We start from the raw sequence: 16,958 nt of genomic DNA, 5'->3' as shown, positions 1-16,958 counted from the left end.
TCGCTGCTGCTCCTTCCTGCGACAAATTAAGTAATTTAATTTCACGTATTGAGCAGGTAAGGAAGGTATGGGGATTGTCTTCCCTCGTTTTGACGGTCCCTAAAAGTTGCTAATTTTGGATGCCAGGGAAAAAGGGAAAAAGAGAGCCTGGACCGGCCAGAAGTGGCCCGCTTTGAGACTGTCCGCCCTGTTTGCGGTGCTCCATGAGTAGTTTTAGTACTCGCTCTTATGCAGAGTTCGTTCTTAGCTACATACAAAATAACCAGGTAGTATTCCAGGAATTCACAATCCTCTCAAGATACTTTCAGGGAAAAAGAATTTGCCAGCAAATCCGGGATCAGTCAGTAAAGACTAAATTATCCAAGCACATCTGTCGCCGCGTTTGATTGATGCCGCTAAGGTAACACCGCATCCAAATTGTACCTAAGCATAGTAACTACTAACTATGTATGTGTACCGGCGGCTATCTCTCGATACGACGGCACAACGGCTGTGAGCGAGGGGGCCAGGTGGCTTTCTGACAGAGAGGAGTCGACTTATACGGTGAGCCTCCATCCCTTTCCAGGTCTCTTCGTGATGATCACCAACATTGTCTTTCATAGTATCCATCCCCATGAGGTTCTACGAGTGGGTTCGGTTCTTGTTGCAGTAGTATACTGCGTTACAACACGGTAATTTACCCATTCCCCCCCAAACAAGGGTCTGGCTTAGTCACCAGATAGACTTGCCTATCTGGGCAGTTGCTCACTTGGTTTGCCTGATCTGAGAGTCAAACATCGACTCATCCCTGTCGCCCCCTGGGACATGGTACTTGATACATCAACTCCTGGAGTCTCGTTTGGTCTCAGGTCGGATGCATTTTGCAGCCATGCCAAAATATTAGAATCTTCGACGTGACATTGATTCTGCGGAGGACAGAAGAACCCAACGACGTCATGTTCCCACCAACAGTAGAACTAACTAGATACCGAGACCAAGGCAGAAGACCACTAGCTTTGCAGCTGCTCCAATCACTGGGGACGTCGACGTTGGTTTATACCCTTGCTTTTATACATACAGTGACCATACCAGCGCAAAGGCCTCCTCTTAAGTAATTAGGTTTACAAAGTAATACCTCAATTGCACTTTCTGTCATGGTGCTTGCATTAACTCACTAGTGTCTCCATCAAACATGTTTCTATATACATTTCCATCCTCTGTGCATATCATTCCTGCAAAAGCGCCTTAAACCCCTCCAGCAAATCATTCTTCAAATCTACCCAATTCTCCAACCCGATACTCAGTCGCAGCAACTTCCGGTCCACGCGGGAATCCGATAATGCGCGCCATTCGATCAAAGACTCAACACCGCCCAGACTCGTGGCGTGTTGGAAGAAAGCCAACTTGCTAGGTAATCTTTGCGCATACTTTTCACTTTGAAGGACAATCGAAAAGACAGGACCAAACCCGTTAGGCATCTGCTCCTGGATCCACGGCTCCTCCTGCAGGCTGGTATGGTAGATTTTCTTGACAACAGACTGGACTATTTGTTCATCACTTCCAGCGGCAGTAGAAGGAGTCGACAAAGCCTTATGAAGCCAGGAAACTAGACTCCCGCAGCCCTGACTCGCTCGTTGGACACGAACCTCCAGGGTGCGTAGACTGCGGAGTCCAAGCCATGCCTCCAGGTTGCCAATGACATTGCCCAATGCGACTCTATCTTCCAGCAGCTGCTTTTCCCAGTCTTTGCGCTGAGTAGCGAGTACGCCACATAGAAGGTCACTATGGCCTCCGAAATACTTGGATCCCGAATGAAGAACGAGGTCAGCGCCCCACCGGAAGGGATCCTGAAGGCCAGGAGGTCCGAAGGTGCTATCTACCACCAGATAAGCGCCTCTGGAGTGGGCCTTCTTAGCGAATTCATCAATACTAAACGAAGTTCCGAGCGGATTGACGGGGGTTTCCAGGAGGATGACATCGCCTTTGTCAAGAGCATCAGCAGGGCAATCGAGCGGTAGCTTCTGCAGCCCTGACAATCGGGAGACAACAGAGATGACCTCATGACTGCCGTGGTAGCCTTCACCGACTGAGATGCGGCGGGGGTTCAGGAGGACTAGAGCGGCCTGGAGGGCAGCGAGACCGGTCGAATAGCTGATGGCCCGGCCGTTGAGAAGTGACGAAACGACAGCTTCGAATCGAGTTGCGTTAGGTGCGAACTCCCTCGAGTAAATGTAGTTCTTGCCGTCGAACTCTTCCTGATAATGCTGTTAGTCGTGGGGTCGTTGTTGTATGAAGAAGTGTGCGCTGGCTGATCCGTAAACATACCACAGGGTCAACCGACGGGATCAAATCATCTGGATTATCGGGAAATCTGAAGGTTGTAGACAGATGGATCGGAGGTGCGACATCTGTCACCCTGTTAAGGTGATCATCTGCATGCAGCGCTCGAGTCGAGGGATGGTGAAGGTTAGAAGGAGCCATCTTGCTCGTCTGCTTATAGGTTTCTGAATTGGTGGTAAGCCTTGAGGGTAATCCACAATGAAGAGGGCCCAAACAAAGATAATAGCAAAACGTGAAATGAATCCCTTATATAGACAGAGAGTGAGTCGACTACTTTTGGGTTCTGCCCTACAGTGATTCCATCTTCTTTCTGTGGCGGGGATCCCGCCCCACTCCCCTCAAGTTCCTAAATAGGCAAAGTTTTGGAGAGGACAAAAGCCTTTAATTGGTTCGGGAGATGTGGCCCCGCCACTTTTACAGTCACAGACATTTTCCATATTCTAGAATCCAATGCCAGAGGTATTGGCCAAATGACTCTGAAATGACTTGCACGTGTAGGAACGGACATTAAAATCCGATGATAAGGCTTCAATTGGTGGCTATGGACCACGTGCCGCAATGCTGAGGCACGTACTACTATCTAGTACCCACCAGATTGCTCATCCACTCAATTTCCGAATTCCGAGGAGATAGTAATGATGTTTCCGCACAAGCCAAGAGGGGTCTACATCTAGTACTAGCCAGTACTACTAAGTACGTGATGTTATTCCTCGGCGAGACTGTCCAATCAGCATACTGTCCGATGCGCTGACAGACAAAGTATGACTCCTCGGCAGATAAACTCATGAACTAGATGGTAATATAAGAACCCTTGCCCTTCCTACTACGCTCACGATCGTTCCAACATACGCCCATACTTCAAATCCGTTTAACAGTATCTCATTCGAACCGCCACAACCACAATGTACCTCCGCGCCATCCACGCCGAATCCCACATCCCAGCCCTCCACCAACTCATTCGCCAAAACCCCCTCGGCATCCTCACAACAGCAATCAAATCTCCCCTCTACCCCCTCCTCCAATCAAGCCACATCCCCTTCATCCTCGACGTCCCCTCGTCCGAAGACTCATCAGACGGCACAATTCCCAATGGCACTCTCCGCGGCCACATGGCCAAACAAAACCCCCAGGCCAAGGCCCTGATGGAAGCACTAGCAGCGCAGCAGCAACAAACCGGCAACAACACGTCTCTCGAACTTGAAGACGAAGTCCTCGTCCTCTTCACCTCCGAACACCACCACTACGTCACACCAAAGTTCTACACAGAGACCAAGCCCGCCACGGGGAAAGTCGTCCCCACATGGAACTATGCTGCTGCGCAAGCATACGGCAAGATCCGGGTTTACTGTGACTCGAAGTCCGAGGAGACGGGGACGTTCTTGCAGAAGGCTGTGGAGGATTTGACGAAGCAGAGTGAGGGGTCTATTATGGGGTATACGGGGACGGAGGGGCGGCCGGGGCCGTGGAAGGTGTCGGATGCGCCGGTGCCGTATGTGGAGATTTTGAAGAAGAATATTATTGGTATTGAGATTAGGATTGAGCGATTGCAGGGCAAGTTTAAGATGAGTCAGGAGATGGGAAAAGGGGACCGCGAGGGGGTGGTTAGTGGGTTTGAGGCGTTGGAGTCGGATGTTGGGAAGGGGGTTGCACAGATGGTGAGGGAGAGAGGGGAGATGAAGGATGCGCAGAAGTAGGTCTACGGAATTGTTTGTACGAATGGATGAGCAAAGATTTAAATAATATCTGACTATGTGGGGCGCCATGCATGAAGTGCCGAAAGAATGTCACTATCTTAGTGAAAACTTCTGGATAACCGCAGCGGTTGCCTAGCACATTTAAGATGGTGGAAGTTATCACGCGTATCCTGTCATAATCTCGTATCCTAGATGTCGTGTGTGAAATAGACTGCATCTCATTTCACTCTGCTGATTTCGATTTCGTCCTGATACACATACATGTTTAGTGCATATAAACATGCAATAACGACCGGGAAACACTTACGACTATATCTTCAGGGAAGAGAAGACATTTCAACCCCCAGCTCTCATACTTTGAGCTCCCGCGGACAAACTCGCGGTAAGCCGGCGCACCAGGGTGCACCACATTATCTGCGAGTACCAAAGAGCCAGAGTGAAGAAACCCAAGCTGCTCAGACAGTTCCAAATCTGGAACATAAAGTTCCTTGATATGATCAATAAACATGAGATCAACACTGGAGAGCTTTCCCTCCGCACTCAGGCGCTTGAGCGAGTCGTCCGCCGGACCGACAACGACCTTCACGATGTCGCTCAGTCCAGCCAACTCAATAAAATTCATGGCGATAGATGCAATGAGAGGATCCGCTTCCAGACTCCACAAGCGGAGGCCTGTCGAGGATCCACCAGCGGCTTGCCGCATGGCGTCTGCAAACATGATGGCGGAGTAGCCGACATAGGTGCCGAGCTCCACGACAACCTTCGGCTTTTCGTCTGCGAAAAGCGTCGAAAGCTTCTTGGCTTTGTCTGGGCCAAGGCTGATGAAGAAGGCTTGCTTTGCAGCGAACTCGTCGATGAGAGCGAGTAGGGCGGATGGGCAGCCGCGGATTTGGGCCAGGGAGGGGTGGGAATAGATATACTTTAGCAAGGAGACCTCCAGGGTGTCGTGAGGCTCGGACCTACAGAGAGAGGCTGGTTTCTCGTCGACCGGTGCCATTGTGTTGGATTAATATGAGACTTGACAAGATATATAGTCCTACTAGGAGTAGTATATAGAAGGGAGGGAAGAGCGACGAACCAAGCACCGGGCTAGAACAACGAGGGATTTACGCAGACTTATATACTCATTCACATCCTTTGCTTATTGCGCACAGAGAGAAATGAGGAATGTGAAATGCAAGGTAGGAATAGGAATGAGGAGAGTATCTGTCATGGCGTGGTCTTTGATTGACCGATCATCCAAGGGGCGCGGAACGGGTTTTGATTGGATGGCGGGGATACTTGGGCGGCCAGATTGAATCTCTGACGAGTTGCTTCCGGCCTCGCTGGATCTTCTTCCATCTCACATCCCCACTCTGTCCTATCAGAGTCCTGTCAACCAACTTTAATGTCTACTGAGTCTGCATGTCTCAAATTTTATGCGACTGCAGATCACTGCCTGTCTGTGCGTTGGGCGTCGAAATTGGTGGATTGGCATTCGATGAGGGGTCCCGACAACCTCGCCACGCAGTAAGGACAGCGTCGCTACGCAGCCTACTATAGACTGCGCGCTCAACGAGTCATGGAGGAGCCGTGCTACACATGTCGGCGTCGGCGGATTCGCTGCGACCAGTCTCAGTCGCCTTGTGTTAAGTGCGCGACAAGTGGCTATCAATGCTTTGCTTCTAGGCCTCTGAGATGGGTCAAAGGCCTAGCGATACGAGGGAAGCTGCGGGGTGTATCGCTGGCAACCGATTCAGCTAGTCCAGCTAAGAAGGCAAAGTCTCGAAAAGAGTCAGACTCGAGGGATAGTAGTTTTGCACCGGCGACCGAGTCTGCTCTTTCTGTTGTGCGGTCTCCCGAAGGTCACGGTAAGTATAGCTGCTGCATACCCTATTGAGTATTCAATAAGTCGCTTATTTCCAATCAGTCGCCCCATTGGAGCCTTTAATTAGCATACCCTCGACCATAGGCGATTTTGCCGCCTCTAATCTGGACGCAGTTTCCAGGTACTACTTGGATTATTGTTAGTCTTCTCGTTGGGCTGTACACAGACATGTCTAACGCTGCATCAGATAATGAAAGCATATGTGGGCTCTTCATCGTCTATGATAGTGATAGGAACCCTCTTAGGGCCCTCATGTCGCTCGCACTGCTTGACCACACTCTCCTCAAGTCTGTACTGGCTCTTGCCGCGCGACACAGGGTAAATAGACATTGCTCGTTCCATGATCTAACCATCAAAGCATCATCCGATCAAATGATTGCAAACGCCGACGCGCTTCGCTTCAAATATCAAGCTATACAAGGGATCGCGCAGGCCCTGGGCGATGCGACATCACGGAACAAGGATACGACAGTGGCAAGCATATTCCTCCTAGTATTTCTCGATCTTCTGGAGTCTGGAAGTGATCGATGGAATGTTCACCTAGAAGGTGCCAAAAGATTGATGGAGCCAAGTACACCTGATTCGCAAGCTGTTTCCTGGCACGATTCCGGACAAACTATTGAGGATCTGCGTAATTTTCTTGCCAGTCAGATTTACTCGTAAGCAAGAAGCACCTTAGGTGTTGATTTCCTGTGACTGACGCATCATCTGACCTTAGGATTGAGACCTTGGGTGGAACATTTGTACGCCCAAAGTTATTGTCTCAGTTTAATTTGCTTGAGGGCCCTCAATTTCAGGAGACCGTCGAGCAGTCATTCCTTGGATGTCCGGAATACCTACTGGACGCTATACGGTATCTCTCTGCGCGACGAGACACCATTGCCAGCTCCGAATGCCATGATGACTCTACCTGGAGCTACTTCATTCAGGATACCATGTCGATGATAGACTTCATCCAGCAATTCGACTGTTCCGTATGGGCTTCGTCGCTACCATATCTAGGCACCGTCCCTCCAAGAGGTACAAGCTCCCTTTGCACGTTGGCACAATCGTACAAAATAGGAGCCCTAATTTACGGAAAACGTGTCCTTGGAGCTCTCACTAAGGAATATTTACCACTCGAGGACCTGGTACAGGAGTTGCTTGCCACGATTGAAAGTTTGCAAAACGATGAGACTTTATACAGATGCATCCTCTGGCCTATAATCATTGCTGGTCTGGAATGCCAACGACAAGAGCAAAGAGAGTCCGTGCGGACTTATATGGAGAGTTTCTGGGAACACACCAAGTGTGTGAATGTGATTAATGCTTCCAAGATTATAGAAGACCGCTGGCAGCGATGCGACGGCACAGAACCTTCACACTGGATATTTTCAATTGGTCACTTGGGCCGTGACTGGCTTTTGATCTGAGCGGCTGGCTCAGACAGGTGCACAAAGATGGAGCCGAAAAAACGGATGTCATCAAGTTCTAGAGACGGCGTTTCTATATGAGAGTCAAAACAATCTGTTGACCTTGGATGAGGGCATTCAAAAGCTCAACGATGGCTTGAGATTGTGATGTTCAAGCAGGCGTTACTCATCCCATTGCTTTGATTTAGCCTCGTATGAGTTGAAAGCCCCTCAAGATACTCAGCGAAGCACATCACTTTGTTACTAACTTCATCGGGAAGCCTTTGCGCCACTGATCAGATATAGAACCAAAGTCTAACCTGCAAAAAAGGGGATCAGACAAAAGTCGCTGCTGAGCCGCGGTTCAGACCCTGGCGCCCTTAGTCATGCTTCTGTTATCAACCCCTCCCCGGATTCTTCTCCTATCTTACCCCTCACGAACGTCGATCGTCTTGAATGCCACCATCACTTTACTCCTACAAAGCGACATGATATTAATCTCCATCTCAGCACGCTGTACAGACTTCTTATACCATCCGCACCATCTAGCAGCAAAATGGCTTCCCCTGAAACCTACGATGTAACCATCATTGGCGGCGGCCCCGTTGGCCTGCTCCTCGCCTACCAACTCAGCCGCTTCGAACTTTCAGTCTGCATTGTGGAAAAGCAAGACAAAAATAGTCCAGAGGGCCGCTACGGCCGCGCCATCACCCTATTCCCACGGACGCTGGAACTCCTCGATCAATTGGACTTGGTCCATCCAATGCTTCAACAGGGATTTGCTTGCAGAAGTAGTGTGACATACAAAGATGGAGTGCGACAGCAAGTATACCTCTCAGTCTGTTCCAACTATTTCGGCTAACCCGACTGGGTAGGTTTCCAGGAAAAGTATGGACTTTCATGGAGAATATCCAAGGAACAGTGTTTGATTTTGCCCTCGTGCTAAGGCAAATGTACACCGAGGATATATTGAGAAAGAGGCTAGATAAGGAAAAGGTTACTTATCATGGTTCTATGGAGTGTGTTGCCTTTGAAATTGGTCTGGACGGTAGTGAATACCCGGTGACTGTACGTTGCTCAGGACCTGGTGGCATGATGACAGTAAAAAGGTATGTTTTCCACACGAAGTGCTATTATAGGAAGGGCGATTCTGATTGAACTGTTAGTAAGTACCTTGTTGGAGCAGACGGTGGCCATAGTCTCGTTCGCAGATATGCCAATATTCCCTTCGATGGTGATTCATCAGAAGATCAGTGGATTCGTATCGATGGCATAGTAGAGACGAATATGCCCATAAATCGGGCCTATGGGTAAGTAGACCTGAAATAGTGATCTAAACATGTTCTGATTGCACATAGGGCCATAGAAACAACAACACATGGGAATGTCCTCTGGGCCCCTCTTGACCACGGCGCTACCCGTATCGGCTACGCATACACACCCGAGATAGCAGCCAAATACCCGGAAGGAGTAACAGAGGAAGTTGCTGTGAACGAAGCAATTGCGTGCTTGCGGCCTTTTAATTTAAAGTTCAAGGAAGTGCATTGGTGGACATTGTAAGAAACCTAAGCATGTCACGAGACGTCCGACTAACGAATCGTCAGATACAAAATCGGCCAGCGCATGGCTCGAACTTTTGCAACGCACAACAATCGCGTCTTCATCTGCGGTGATGCAGCCCACACCCACAGCAGTGGTGCCGCTCAAGGCCTGAACACTGGTATCCATGATGCCGTGAACCTCGCATGGAAGCTGGCTTTGGAGGTGCACGGACTATCTCATCCCGAGGTCTTGGACACCTACACAACCGAGCGCCAGTCCGCCGTGCAGAGGTTACTCAACTATGATAGAGACATCTCTCTATTGATGACGCATAAATGGCCGGTTTGGTATGATGGGGATCGAAGCGCGGATCCGAATATTCTTCTCGGAGAGATATTCCACGATGCTGCACCATTCAACACGGGTCTCGGTATAAGCTACGAGGCCAACGTGATCAACCAACCCTTGGAGCCATCTGCCGAGGTGGCTATTGGAGTTCAACCGGGGAGTCGGGCTCCGGATACCGAGTTGACCATGCCAGGGACATTCCAGTCTGTGCGGATGCACCAAGTTCTGCGGAACCGGTGCCAGTTTCTTGCGGTAGTGTTTACAGGAGGTGATATTGAGACAGCGAAGTCGGATTTACTTCCTCTTCGGGAGTACTTGGATAGCCATCCAGAGCTTTCAATGCACCCGGCCATTGCCTGGCTAACAGTGTGCGGCTCAGCCGGCTGCTCGCCGTACGAGGTGCTCGGGATGACGGGTTTCGGCGATACCTACTTCGACGCGAGGGGGATAGCACACATCGCCTACAAACTGGAACCACGCAAAGGAAGACTCGTAGTGATCCGACCGGACGGGCTGATAGCATTCACATGTACATTAGACGGAGAGACGATCCGGCAGCATTTTTTCCGGATACTGAAGAGCCAGCCAGAGAAGACCTGCTCTTGATAACCCATATATCACAAATAGACCGAATCAAACACACCCTCTCCTCAAATTCTCAAACCGACTCAGCGGATAATACAACGTATTCTCCGTACCATCCAACCCACCCAACCTGCCCAACCTCTCCGCAGTCCCCTTAACCAAGCTCCTCTCATGCGAAACATGATGATCCCCACTCAACTCCCACCACATAGCTCCTCCCAACCTCCTCCCGGCAATATACTCCGTCTTCATCCCGGCCACCTCCGGCGTATCATAACTAACCATCTTCCTCTTCGCCGGATCAAAACACCAACTGGCCATCAACCGCCCATCCACCACCTCCTGACTCCCCTGCAACGGCAAATCCTTATAATCCCACACCCCATTCTCCCAACTCCCCTCCCCAACACCCTGGAACCCGCTCCCAGGCCCATCCGTCCCCTCAAAAGCCCTTCCATACAACGGCAACCCAAATATAAGCTTCCTCGCATCCCTCACCCCACCCCTCAAATACATCGTCACCGCCCCATCTGCACAAAACGGCGTAATCTCCCCCCTCCCCGAGTGGAACACATTCGCCATATGGCCGGAACACTTATCCCAACTCCCGCTGAAATCATAACACATCAGATTCCAGAAATCAAGATACGGATCCATATCGCCTATCCGCAATTTCTGGATATTGTCCGGCCCGCACGGCGCCGCGATCGTCAATAACAGTCTCTTTCCGCCAAGATGGGTGGCAGAGTACTCGTCCAGCACGCGCCTCACATCCCGCAAAAGGTGCACAAAATCCTTCGCTTGCGATGCATCGGCTGGATACTCCCAGTCGATGTCAATACCGTCGAAGCCCAGGTCCGCGAGGAGGTGCACGGCGCTGCGGGCGAAGGTTTCGCGGCCGCGCGGGGTGGATGCTGGCGCGGCGAAGTTGGGACTGTAGGTCCAGCCGCCGATGGAAAGGAGGGTTTTCAGGTGGCGGTGTTGTTGTTTCAGGAGGTAGAGTTGCTTGATGCATCCGTAGGCGTTGGTACCGGGTTCGGACCAGCTGTCGGTTGGGTAGTGCTTTTCGAGGTCGGAGTAGGTGTCGGTTAGGAAGCTGCATTTCTAAATGTTAGCTTGGTGGATGGTTTGGAGTGGAAGAGTGAAACGTACACTTCGCCGGTGGGGCGGATGTTGGCGAAGGAATCTATTGATGTTAGACTAGCGCTATGATAGAATTGGAACAGACATACAGAGAATGTGAGTGATATACTCCGCAGGAATATCTTGAGGTTGGTAATTGCGGCCGTAGACGCCCTGTCACGTTTATTAGTCTAATGATTTATACAAATAGGTAAAGCTATAACATACCCAGTTAGTAAAGTACCCAACAGTCTTATACCCCGGTCTCCCGGCATTGATCCACGGAGGCGGCGGACGGGCCATCGGAGGACGCGGGGGAATGGCGGGCGGTGCTCCAGCAGCGGCAGCAGCAGCGCTTGGAACAACCGGCGGCCCTGGGGGACAGACGGCAAGGTGAACAGGAGGAGCAGAAGGAGGAGGAGGAGGAGCTTGGCCTGGGACATCTCCCGGGATGCTGCGACTTTCCGGAGGAGGCTGATCAGGCCCCGGGATGTTCAGCTCTTGCCCCGGATAGATAAGATCTGGGTTGGTGATCTGCGGGTTGGCTGCTCGGAGGGCGTCGAGGGTGACGCCGTGGTCTTGGGAGATTTTCCATAATGAGTCGCCGCTGACGATGGTGTAGGTGGACATGATGGGTGAAGTGTATACTGTTACGATGAGAGGGAAGGGAAATGAAATGAAATGGTTGGTATTGATTGATGATTGCTTATTGAGTGATAATCAGCAATATAAGGCTGTCTGTTGTGGTTGATATATGCGGCACCGCCCGGTTGTGGCGCGGGGGTTTCAGGGGTCCTTCACACTTTACTGTGTTGGGTTTAGTGGGCACAGCCCTGGGGTATTTTTAGATCGGAACTGGGGGGTTTTCGTATGATGTCACATGGTTTTGACAGCAGGCAGACATTAATTGTAATTGGTTGGCCCTATTAGTGAAACGGTCCTTCTATTGAGATAGATATTATTGTCTTGACATGAGGTTATGTCTGACGTTGACACCGAAAAGAAAGTGAAGTACTGAATAACCGTTTTTAACGCGTTGCCAGAAATACCGCTGTAACAAAAACATGTGTTTCAACAATACGAAAAGAATGAAACGTGGGAATTCTGACGCATTGTTTTGAACGATCTGTTTCAGAGAAGAACAGTAGACCAGAAAAGGGCCATGGCGAGAATACCCCTTCCACCGGCAGGACTACCCGCCAATAGAAACCTACAGATGTCTCGTGGCTGCAATTATTGATCATTTCAGCGCACTAGTATTCCAGATGATGAGTGCAGATTGGCATAATTGTGCTCGTGTTCAGTTCTAATGTGGGTCAGCACTGTAGCTCCGGATGGACCCGAAAGATGAGGTATTTAGCATGGCGGTTAATTTGGAGAGCTGGAATCTGCAGGAGCATGACTCGCCAAAACTGCAGATCCATGCCGCAATATATTCAGGCTCGTATATTCTTGAGATAAGTATGAGGATAAGGCTAATGTTCTAATTGGCTTTCAGCTTAGCCAAGCTCAACTATCTGGTGATGTTGCAGTAGTCCAGCGGAGGTCAGCCAGCCACATATAGCCCGCTGAAGAGTCGGAAGTTACATATAGCCCCAGCATGCATAATCATCCAATGCTGATAGTATCTTTTTATTCCTACTGTTGCTACTAGAATAGTTCTAATTATTGTATCCAGACATGTCAATACACTTGGGATAAATTTATTTAGCTCAATTCACTACACTATCAACTAACTAAAACAGATACTCCGTGAACCCGTTACTATAACTACCATCAGATCTAATATTCGGTTTGACCCAGCAACTGGTTTCAATCACAGCGTAGTACAGTACTATTGAAGTTTAGCAAGAAAAAGCAATCAACTATGGAAGCCTACGGATTTTGGTAGATGTTGTGCCACGAGATGTCTGGGAAAGATAATCCGCGAACACTGACAGATCATGAAGAACCTAAATACTACGACTAGTAAGCACTGTCATGTCCATGATTGGATATTCTGCTGTCAGGTGCGAAGTACGGTTACACCCTCCAGGAACTAGTAGCTTCTGTGGCTCCCAGTAAGTTTCACCGCTCAGATTTGTTGTTCAGTTCTGGATAGTCGGAGCGTTACATCAATGAGGAGATTTTGTTTTTCTCACCATGCGTCCTGCCCGGTATGTCCCTCTCACTCGTTGGTTCATTGGCAGGCCTTGCACTAGTAGGCTTAGGGAGAGAAGAAGGAGCTCTATGTCATTGAAATCTGTCATGAGCTCATTTTGGTCACCGGAATTCAACCCTTGAATTACTCTTGCTCGGTCACAGGCTCAGAACGAAATATATTCCTACTCATGCCGTAGGAATAGTTTCTTTCTTATCACGGTGGCTTTAATTTCTTTTGTGAATCATGTGTATATTTCTTTATCTGTAATTCCTGCTTTCTCAAAATGTCAGTTAGGCCAAATTCTACCCGAACTTTAATCTTAAGCCTATCTGGGTTCCCAACCGTCTAAATATCAGACCGGGAGGCACTGTACTGCCCCCACACCCTCCCCAACGCTGCATATCCCAGCACTCCATTTCAAGCAATGGTAACTCAGAAGCCAATCAAAAGGTAACAGCTGTGACGCCTCATTGGAGACTGACGATGCCAAACGCACGTTTCTTGCCGCCCTGCATTCTGGCCATACACGATACTTATATCCGCTCTGGAAAGCTTTTCCTTGTGGGAACTCCAGCCAGCCCTCAATCTGCACTGGAATGAACTACGGAGTTTCTTGGACGCGATATCTCAGAGAGAAGCTACTGACGGAGTATGTTGACTATTTTACCAGTTCAGACTATATATAAATGGCACACTTTCCTGAAGATAGGGATCATAGACACCATTGTTCACTCTCCATAAATACATTCCTATAATCTCAAAACATCTTATTCTACCCCAGATATGTCGCCAGTCGATATTCCCTTTATCCATTCCGAGCTTGTTGACAGTGAGGAAGTTGCTCGTGTTTGCGCAACCACCCTACCTGTTCGCAAAAGCAGGTACAGCCATCTAGCTGAGAAAGCTGTCTCTGAATTTCAGCAGCAGTGGCAGGAGGAAGTTGGGTTCGCATACTGTGGAGCAACTTCGCCGCAGGGCCCTGTTACTGTCTTCTTTCCCCCGGAGACCAAACAAGACCGTGTTGAGATCTTTGCCAAGCTCATTGAGTACTTCTTCGCTTATGATGGTCAGATAGTATTCAAACCGTACCGTGAGATTAGTTACTGATGGACTTACGTGACAGATGTTCTCGCCGCTCCTGGAAGTGCTAAGGTATGGATGAGGATAACATGAATTGGCTTCATCATGATTCCGGGTACTCGGACTAACGCTTGTACAGTCCGGTGAGAAACAATCAACCGATTCCATTGGATGGGAAGTACGCAAGGGAACAACGAGTAGTGTTCGCATCAGCGCAATGAAGCAAATCCAGTCCGAAGTGTTCTTGCGTCTTCTCGAAATCAACCGAAAACGCGGAAACCTCATCCTTCGAGCTATCAACGATGTATCAACGATGTATCTCGAGTCCACGGAACGATCGGCTCGCGTGACCTTAAAACATGGGATGATTTAGTGCAGTATCGGGCCGACGATTACGGGGCAGAGTATGTTTGCCAGACAACCTAGATTATGCCATACTTTGGAAGATGCATTACTGAGATTGGATCAGGCTGAATATCATGTCAATCATCTACTGCTGCGAGCTGGACCTGACGCAGACTGATATTGAGGCCCTGAAACAAATTTGGTCGCCTGCGACTGCTGCAGCGGCGCTGGTTAACGACCTGTATAGCTTCAATAGGGAGGTGATATTGGAGCCTGACACGGATACGGATACGACTATCACGACGCCAAACTCGGTCTGGTACCTGATGAAAACACTGAACTTGACTGTATCCCAAGCCAAAGAATTCCTGCTGAAAGACAAGATTGCGCCTTTGGAAAGAGAATTCATTGCCAAGAAGGCTGAGTATCTGGCCAACATGGATCCCATGACACCTAAGTCAGGCGATATTATCTATTTCCTGGAAATGGTTGGCTTAGGTTTATCGGGAAACTGGTACTGGCATGCTATTGCTGATCGCTTCCACCGATGGGCTGAGGTTCTACAACTGCCACCCGCCAAGCTATTCGATTACGATGAAGCCACAGCAACATGCGCCACCTTCTTGAATAGCCAGACTTTGGGAGCCAGGTCTAGCCGGATCGTGGACTCCTTTGAGGGTCCACAGACAATGACCGATGACCCATACTATAAGGTTGGCTGCCAATCAGACGCCTTTAGGTTTGTTAGCACGAACAGACAGGGAAGCTGACACTTTTCCCGGACAGGTTCTCCAGCAGCCGATTGATTATCTTCGGAGCGTACCATCGAAGAATATAAGAGGCACCATCATCCAAGCGTTGAATCTATGGGTCAACGCGCCGGAATCGGCAGCAACTCAGGTGGAAGACTTGATCGGACATCTTCACGATTCATCGCTTCTGCTTGATGACATCCAGGATAACTCAGAGCTCAGACGCGGTCGGCCAACTGCCTATCGCGTGTTTGGGGTAGCACAGACCATCAATGCTGCAACCCATGCACTTACTCAAGCGTTTGAAAAGGTTGTCCCACTAATGAAGCCAGGCACCTCAGATGGGTTCTTCGGTGAGTTCTTTACAAAGAATGGTGATGGTATGCTTGCTGATTGAGGTAGATGAGTTGCGCAATCTTCATGTTGGACAGGCGATGGATCTTCATTGGACGCGGTCTGGGTATCGTCCTTCGATTGCAGAATACCTGGAAATGAATCAGTTGAGTAAGTATTTGTACAGCCACTGACATTCCGACTCGATACTGATGGAGGGTACCTAGAAACCGGCGCACTGTTTTGTCTTGCGAGCAACCTTCTCTATATTCAAGGGTCATTCCCAGCAGAGTATGTGGAGATAGATCACATCGCAGCCGTAATGGAACTAACAAGATAGCAGAGCCATCAAGCAGACTGATTTGAGCGACCTCATGATCTCTCTAGGCCAGTATTTCCAAGCCCGAGACGACTACATTAACCTGGCATCAACGAAGGTAGGTCACCAATCCACTAGACAAAGTATGAACCTGTCTAACACAATATGATTCAAACTACCAGTATCAAGAACAAAAAGGCTTTGCCCAGGATCTCGACGAAGGCAAACTGTCTCTTCCGTTAATCCACCTCCTGACACAGTCGCCGAACGCGGCATTGATTGAGAATATCCAGCAGGAACGAACCAGAAATGGTAAGCTGTCGGCTGATCTGAAGCAACTGATCTTGAATGAGATGCGGGATCAGAAGATTCTGCAGCTCACCGAAGAGACCCTGAATGGGTTGGAGGCGAAGGTCTTCCGACACCTGGAACGGCTGGAAGTTTCCAGCGGGGTCAAGAACTTTACGTTTCGGTTTCTGCTGGATAGGCTGAGGGAGATGTGATTATTCGCACACTTCCGAAGTAACTTTGATGTTTCTTCTTTTGAAGGAAGATTATGTGACCATGCATAATTATATGTCATTAGAGTGCAAATGAATGATGAACTAGATGTGGTTTCCAAATACTATCTCCACCCGTCAAGCAAACACTATCTCAGCCACCGAGATTTAGAAAAGTCAAATCCCGATGGAAATGCCACCATCGACACCAGATCGATCACAGAGTGGATCGCTCTTCAACAATGGGAAACCCCATCAGTAGAATTAGATAGATCTCGTCAATTACCGAAGTCGGAAATTGAGCGAGCTGAAATAAGTATCGACTATCGCGGCAACCGATCATCCCTGCCCAGTTTGGGTGAATGAATGGTTCGCTACGTTTAGTGCAAGGGACGATCGGCAGCCTTCAGAGAGAGTGAGAGAGAGAAGAAAAGGGAAAAAGAAAGTGTGGGTTCGGTTCGGTTCGGTTCGAATCGAATCTTCTCCCCGAGAATCTTGTCATTGTATGGGTTTATCACCATCGATAACCAACATTCTCACCACAGCAGGATAATCAAGACTCTCGATGGTTTCAATGTCAAATGATTGACTGCTGACGGTGGCAAGCAAAAAATATTC

General features: G+C 49.2%; 8 protein-coding genes across 8 annotated transcripts; 4 read left to right on the top strand and 4 right to left on the bottom strand.

The window, feature by feature from the left end:
• Positions 1–1,126: 1,126 nt before the first annotated feature.
• On the bottom strand, positions 1,127–2,567 carry BDQ94DRAFT_133511 (putative transsulfuration enzyme family protein). The gene is made up of 2 exons (XM_026764291.1): positions 2,305–2,567; positions 1,127–2,234 (listed from the first exon to the last, which is right to left on the bottom strand). Exons 1-2 carry the CDS (start codon positions 2,458–2,460, stop codon positions 1,206–1,208), a joined length of 1,185 nt encoding a protein of 394 aa, XP_026632720.1. The 5' UTR covers positions 2,461–2,567; the 3' UTR covers positions 1,127–1,205.
• Positions 2,568–3,113: 546 nt separating this feature from the next.
• Positions 3,114–4,284, top strand: BDQ94DRAFT_7810 (FMN-binding negative transcriptional regulator). The gene has a single exon (XM_026776527.1). It carries the CDS (start codon positions 3,222–3,224, stop codon positions 4,011–4,013), a length of 792 nt encoding a protein of 263 aa, XP_026632719.1. The 5' UTR covers positions 3,114–3,221; the 3' UTR covers positions 4,014–4,284.
• Positions 4,232–5,010, bottom strand: BDQ94DRAFT_165380 (O-methyltransferase; the record flags this gene model as incomplete). The annotated part of the gene is made up of 2 exons (XM_026770290.1): positions 4,232–4,261; positions 4,321–5,010. The coding sequence occupies 2 exons, from the start codon at positions 5,008–5,010 to the stop codon at positions 4,232–4,234; spliced, it is 720 nt and encodes a 239-aa protein (XP_026632718.1).
• A 360-nt stretch (positions 5,011–5,370) lies between these two features.
• On the top strand, positions 5,371–7,292 carry BDQ94DRAFT_177058 (Zn(II)2Cys6 transcription factor; the record flags this gene model as incomplete). Its single annotated transcript, XM_026772812.1, has 4 exons — positions 5,371–5,863; positions 5,923–6,018; positions 6,068–6,539; positions 6,599–7,292. The coding sequence occupies exons 1-4, from the start codon at positions 5,575–5,577 to the stop codon at positions 7,290–7,292; spliced, it is 1,551 nt and encodes a 516-aa protein (XP_026632717.1). The 5' UTR covers positions 5,371–5,574.
• Positions 7,293–7,410: 118 nt separating this feature from the next.
• On the top strand, positions 7,411–9,767 carry BDQ94DRAFT_177056 (FAD binding domain-containing protein; the record flags this gene model as incomplete). Its single annotated transcript, XM_026772811.1, has 5 exons — positions 7,411–8,093; positions 8,147–8,380; positions 8,438–8,581; positions 8,630–8,827; positions 8,876–9,767. Exons 1-5 carry the CDS (start codon positions 7,828–7,830, stop codon positions 9,765–9,767), a joined length of 1,734 nt encoding a protein of 577 aa, XP_026632716.1. The 5' UTR covers positions 7,411–7,827.
• A 27-nt stretch (positions 9,768–9,794) lies between these two features.
• BDQ94DRAFT_165377 (glycoside hydrolase superfamily) lies at positions 9,795–11,498 on the bottom strand (the record flags this gene model as incomplete). Its single annotated transcript, XM_026770289.1, has 4 exons — positions 9,795–10,842; positions 10,899–10,932; positions 10,979–11,042; positions 11,097–11,498. The coding sequence occupies 4 exons, from the start codon at positions 11,496–11,498 to the stop codon at positions 9,795–9,797; spliced, it is 1,548 nt and encodes a 515-aa protein (XP_026632715.1).
• A 330-nt stretch (positions 11,499–11,828) lies between these two features.
• On the bottom strand, positions 11,829–12,141 carry BDQ94DRAFT_133503 (uncharacterized protein). Its single transcript, XM_026764290.1, has one exon. It carries the CDS (start codon positions 12,110–12,112, stop codon positions 11,897–11,899), a length of 216 nt encoding a protein of 71 aa, XP_026632714.1. The 5' UTR covers positions 12,113–12,141; the 3' UTR covers positions 11,829–11,896.
• Positions 12,142–13,794: 1,653 nt separating this feature from the next.
• BDQ94DRAFT_165376 (bifunctional terpene synthase/polyprenyl synthetase family protein) lies at positions 13,795–16,343 on the top strand (the record flags this gene model as incomplete). The annotated part of the gene is made up of 10 exons (XM_026770288.1): positions 13,795–14,077; positions 14,135–14,163; positions 14,231–14,395; positions 14,470–14,495; positions 14,561–15,149; positions 15,223–15,541; positions 15,591–15,692; positions 15,749–15,812; positions 15,865–15,958; positions 16,023–16,343. The coding sequence occupies 10 exons, from the start codon at positions 13,795–13,797 to the stop codon at positions 16,341–16,343; spliced, it is 1,992 nt and encodes a 663-aa protein (XP_026632713.1).
• Positions 16,344–16,958: the final 615 nt, after the last annotated feature.

The sequence above is a fragment of the Aspergillus welwitschiae genome, assembly GCF_003344945.1.
Source record: "Aspergillus welwitschiae strain CBS 139.54b unplaced genomic scaffold BDQ94scaffold_1, whole genome shotgun sequence".
Lineage (NCBI taxonomy): Eukaryota > Fungi > Ascomycota > Eurotiomycetes > Eurotiales > Aspergillaceae > Aspergillus > Aspergillus welwitschiae.
This window is presented reverse-complemented; position numbering and strand designations above follow the sequence as displayed.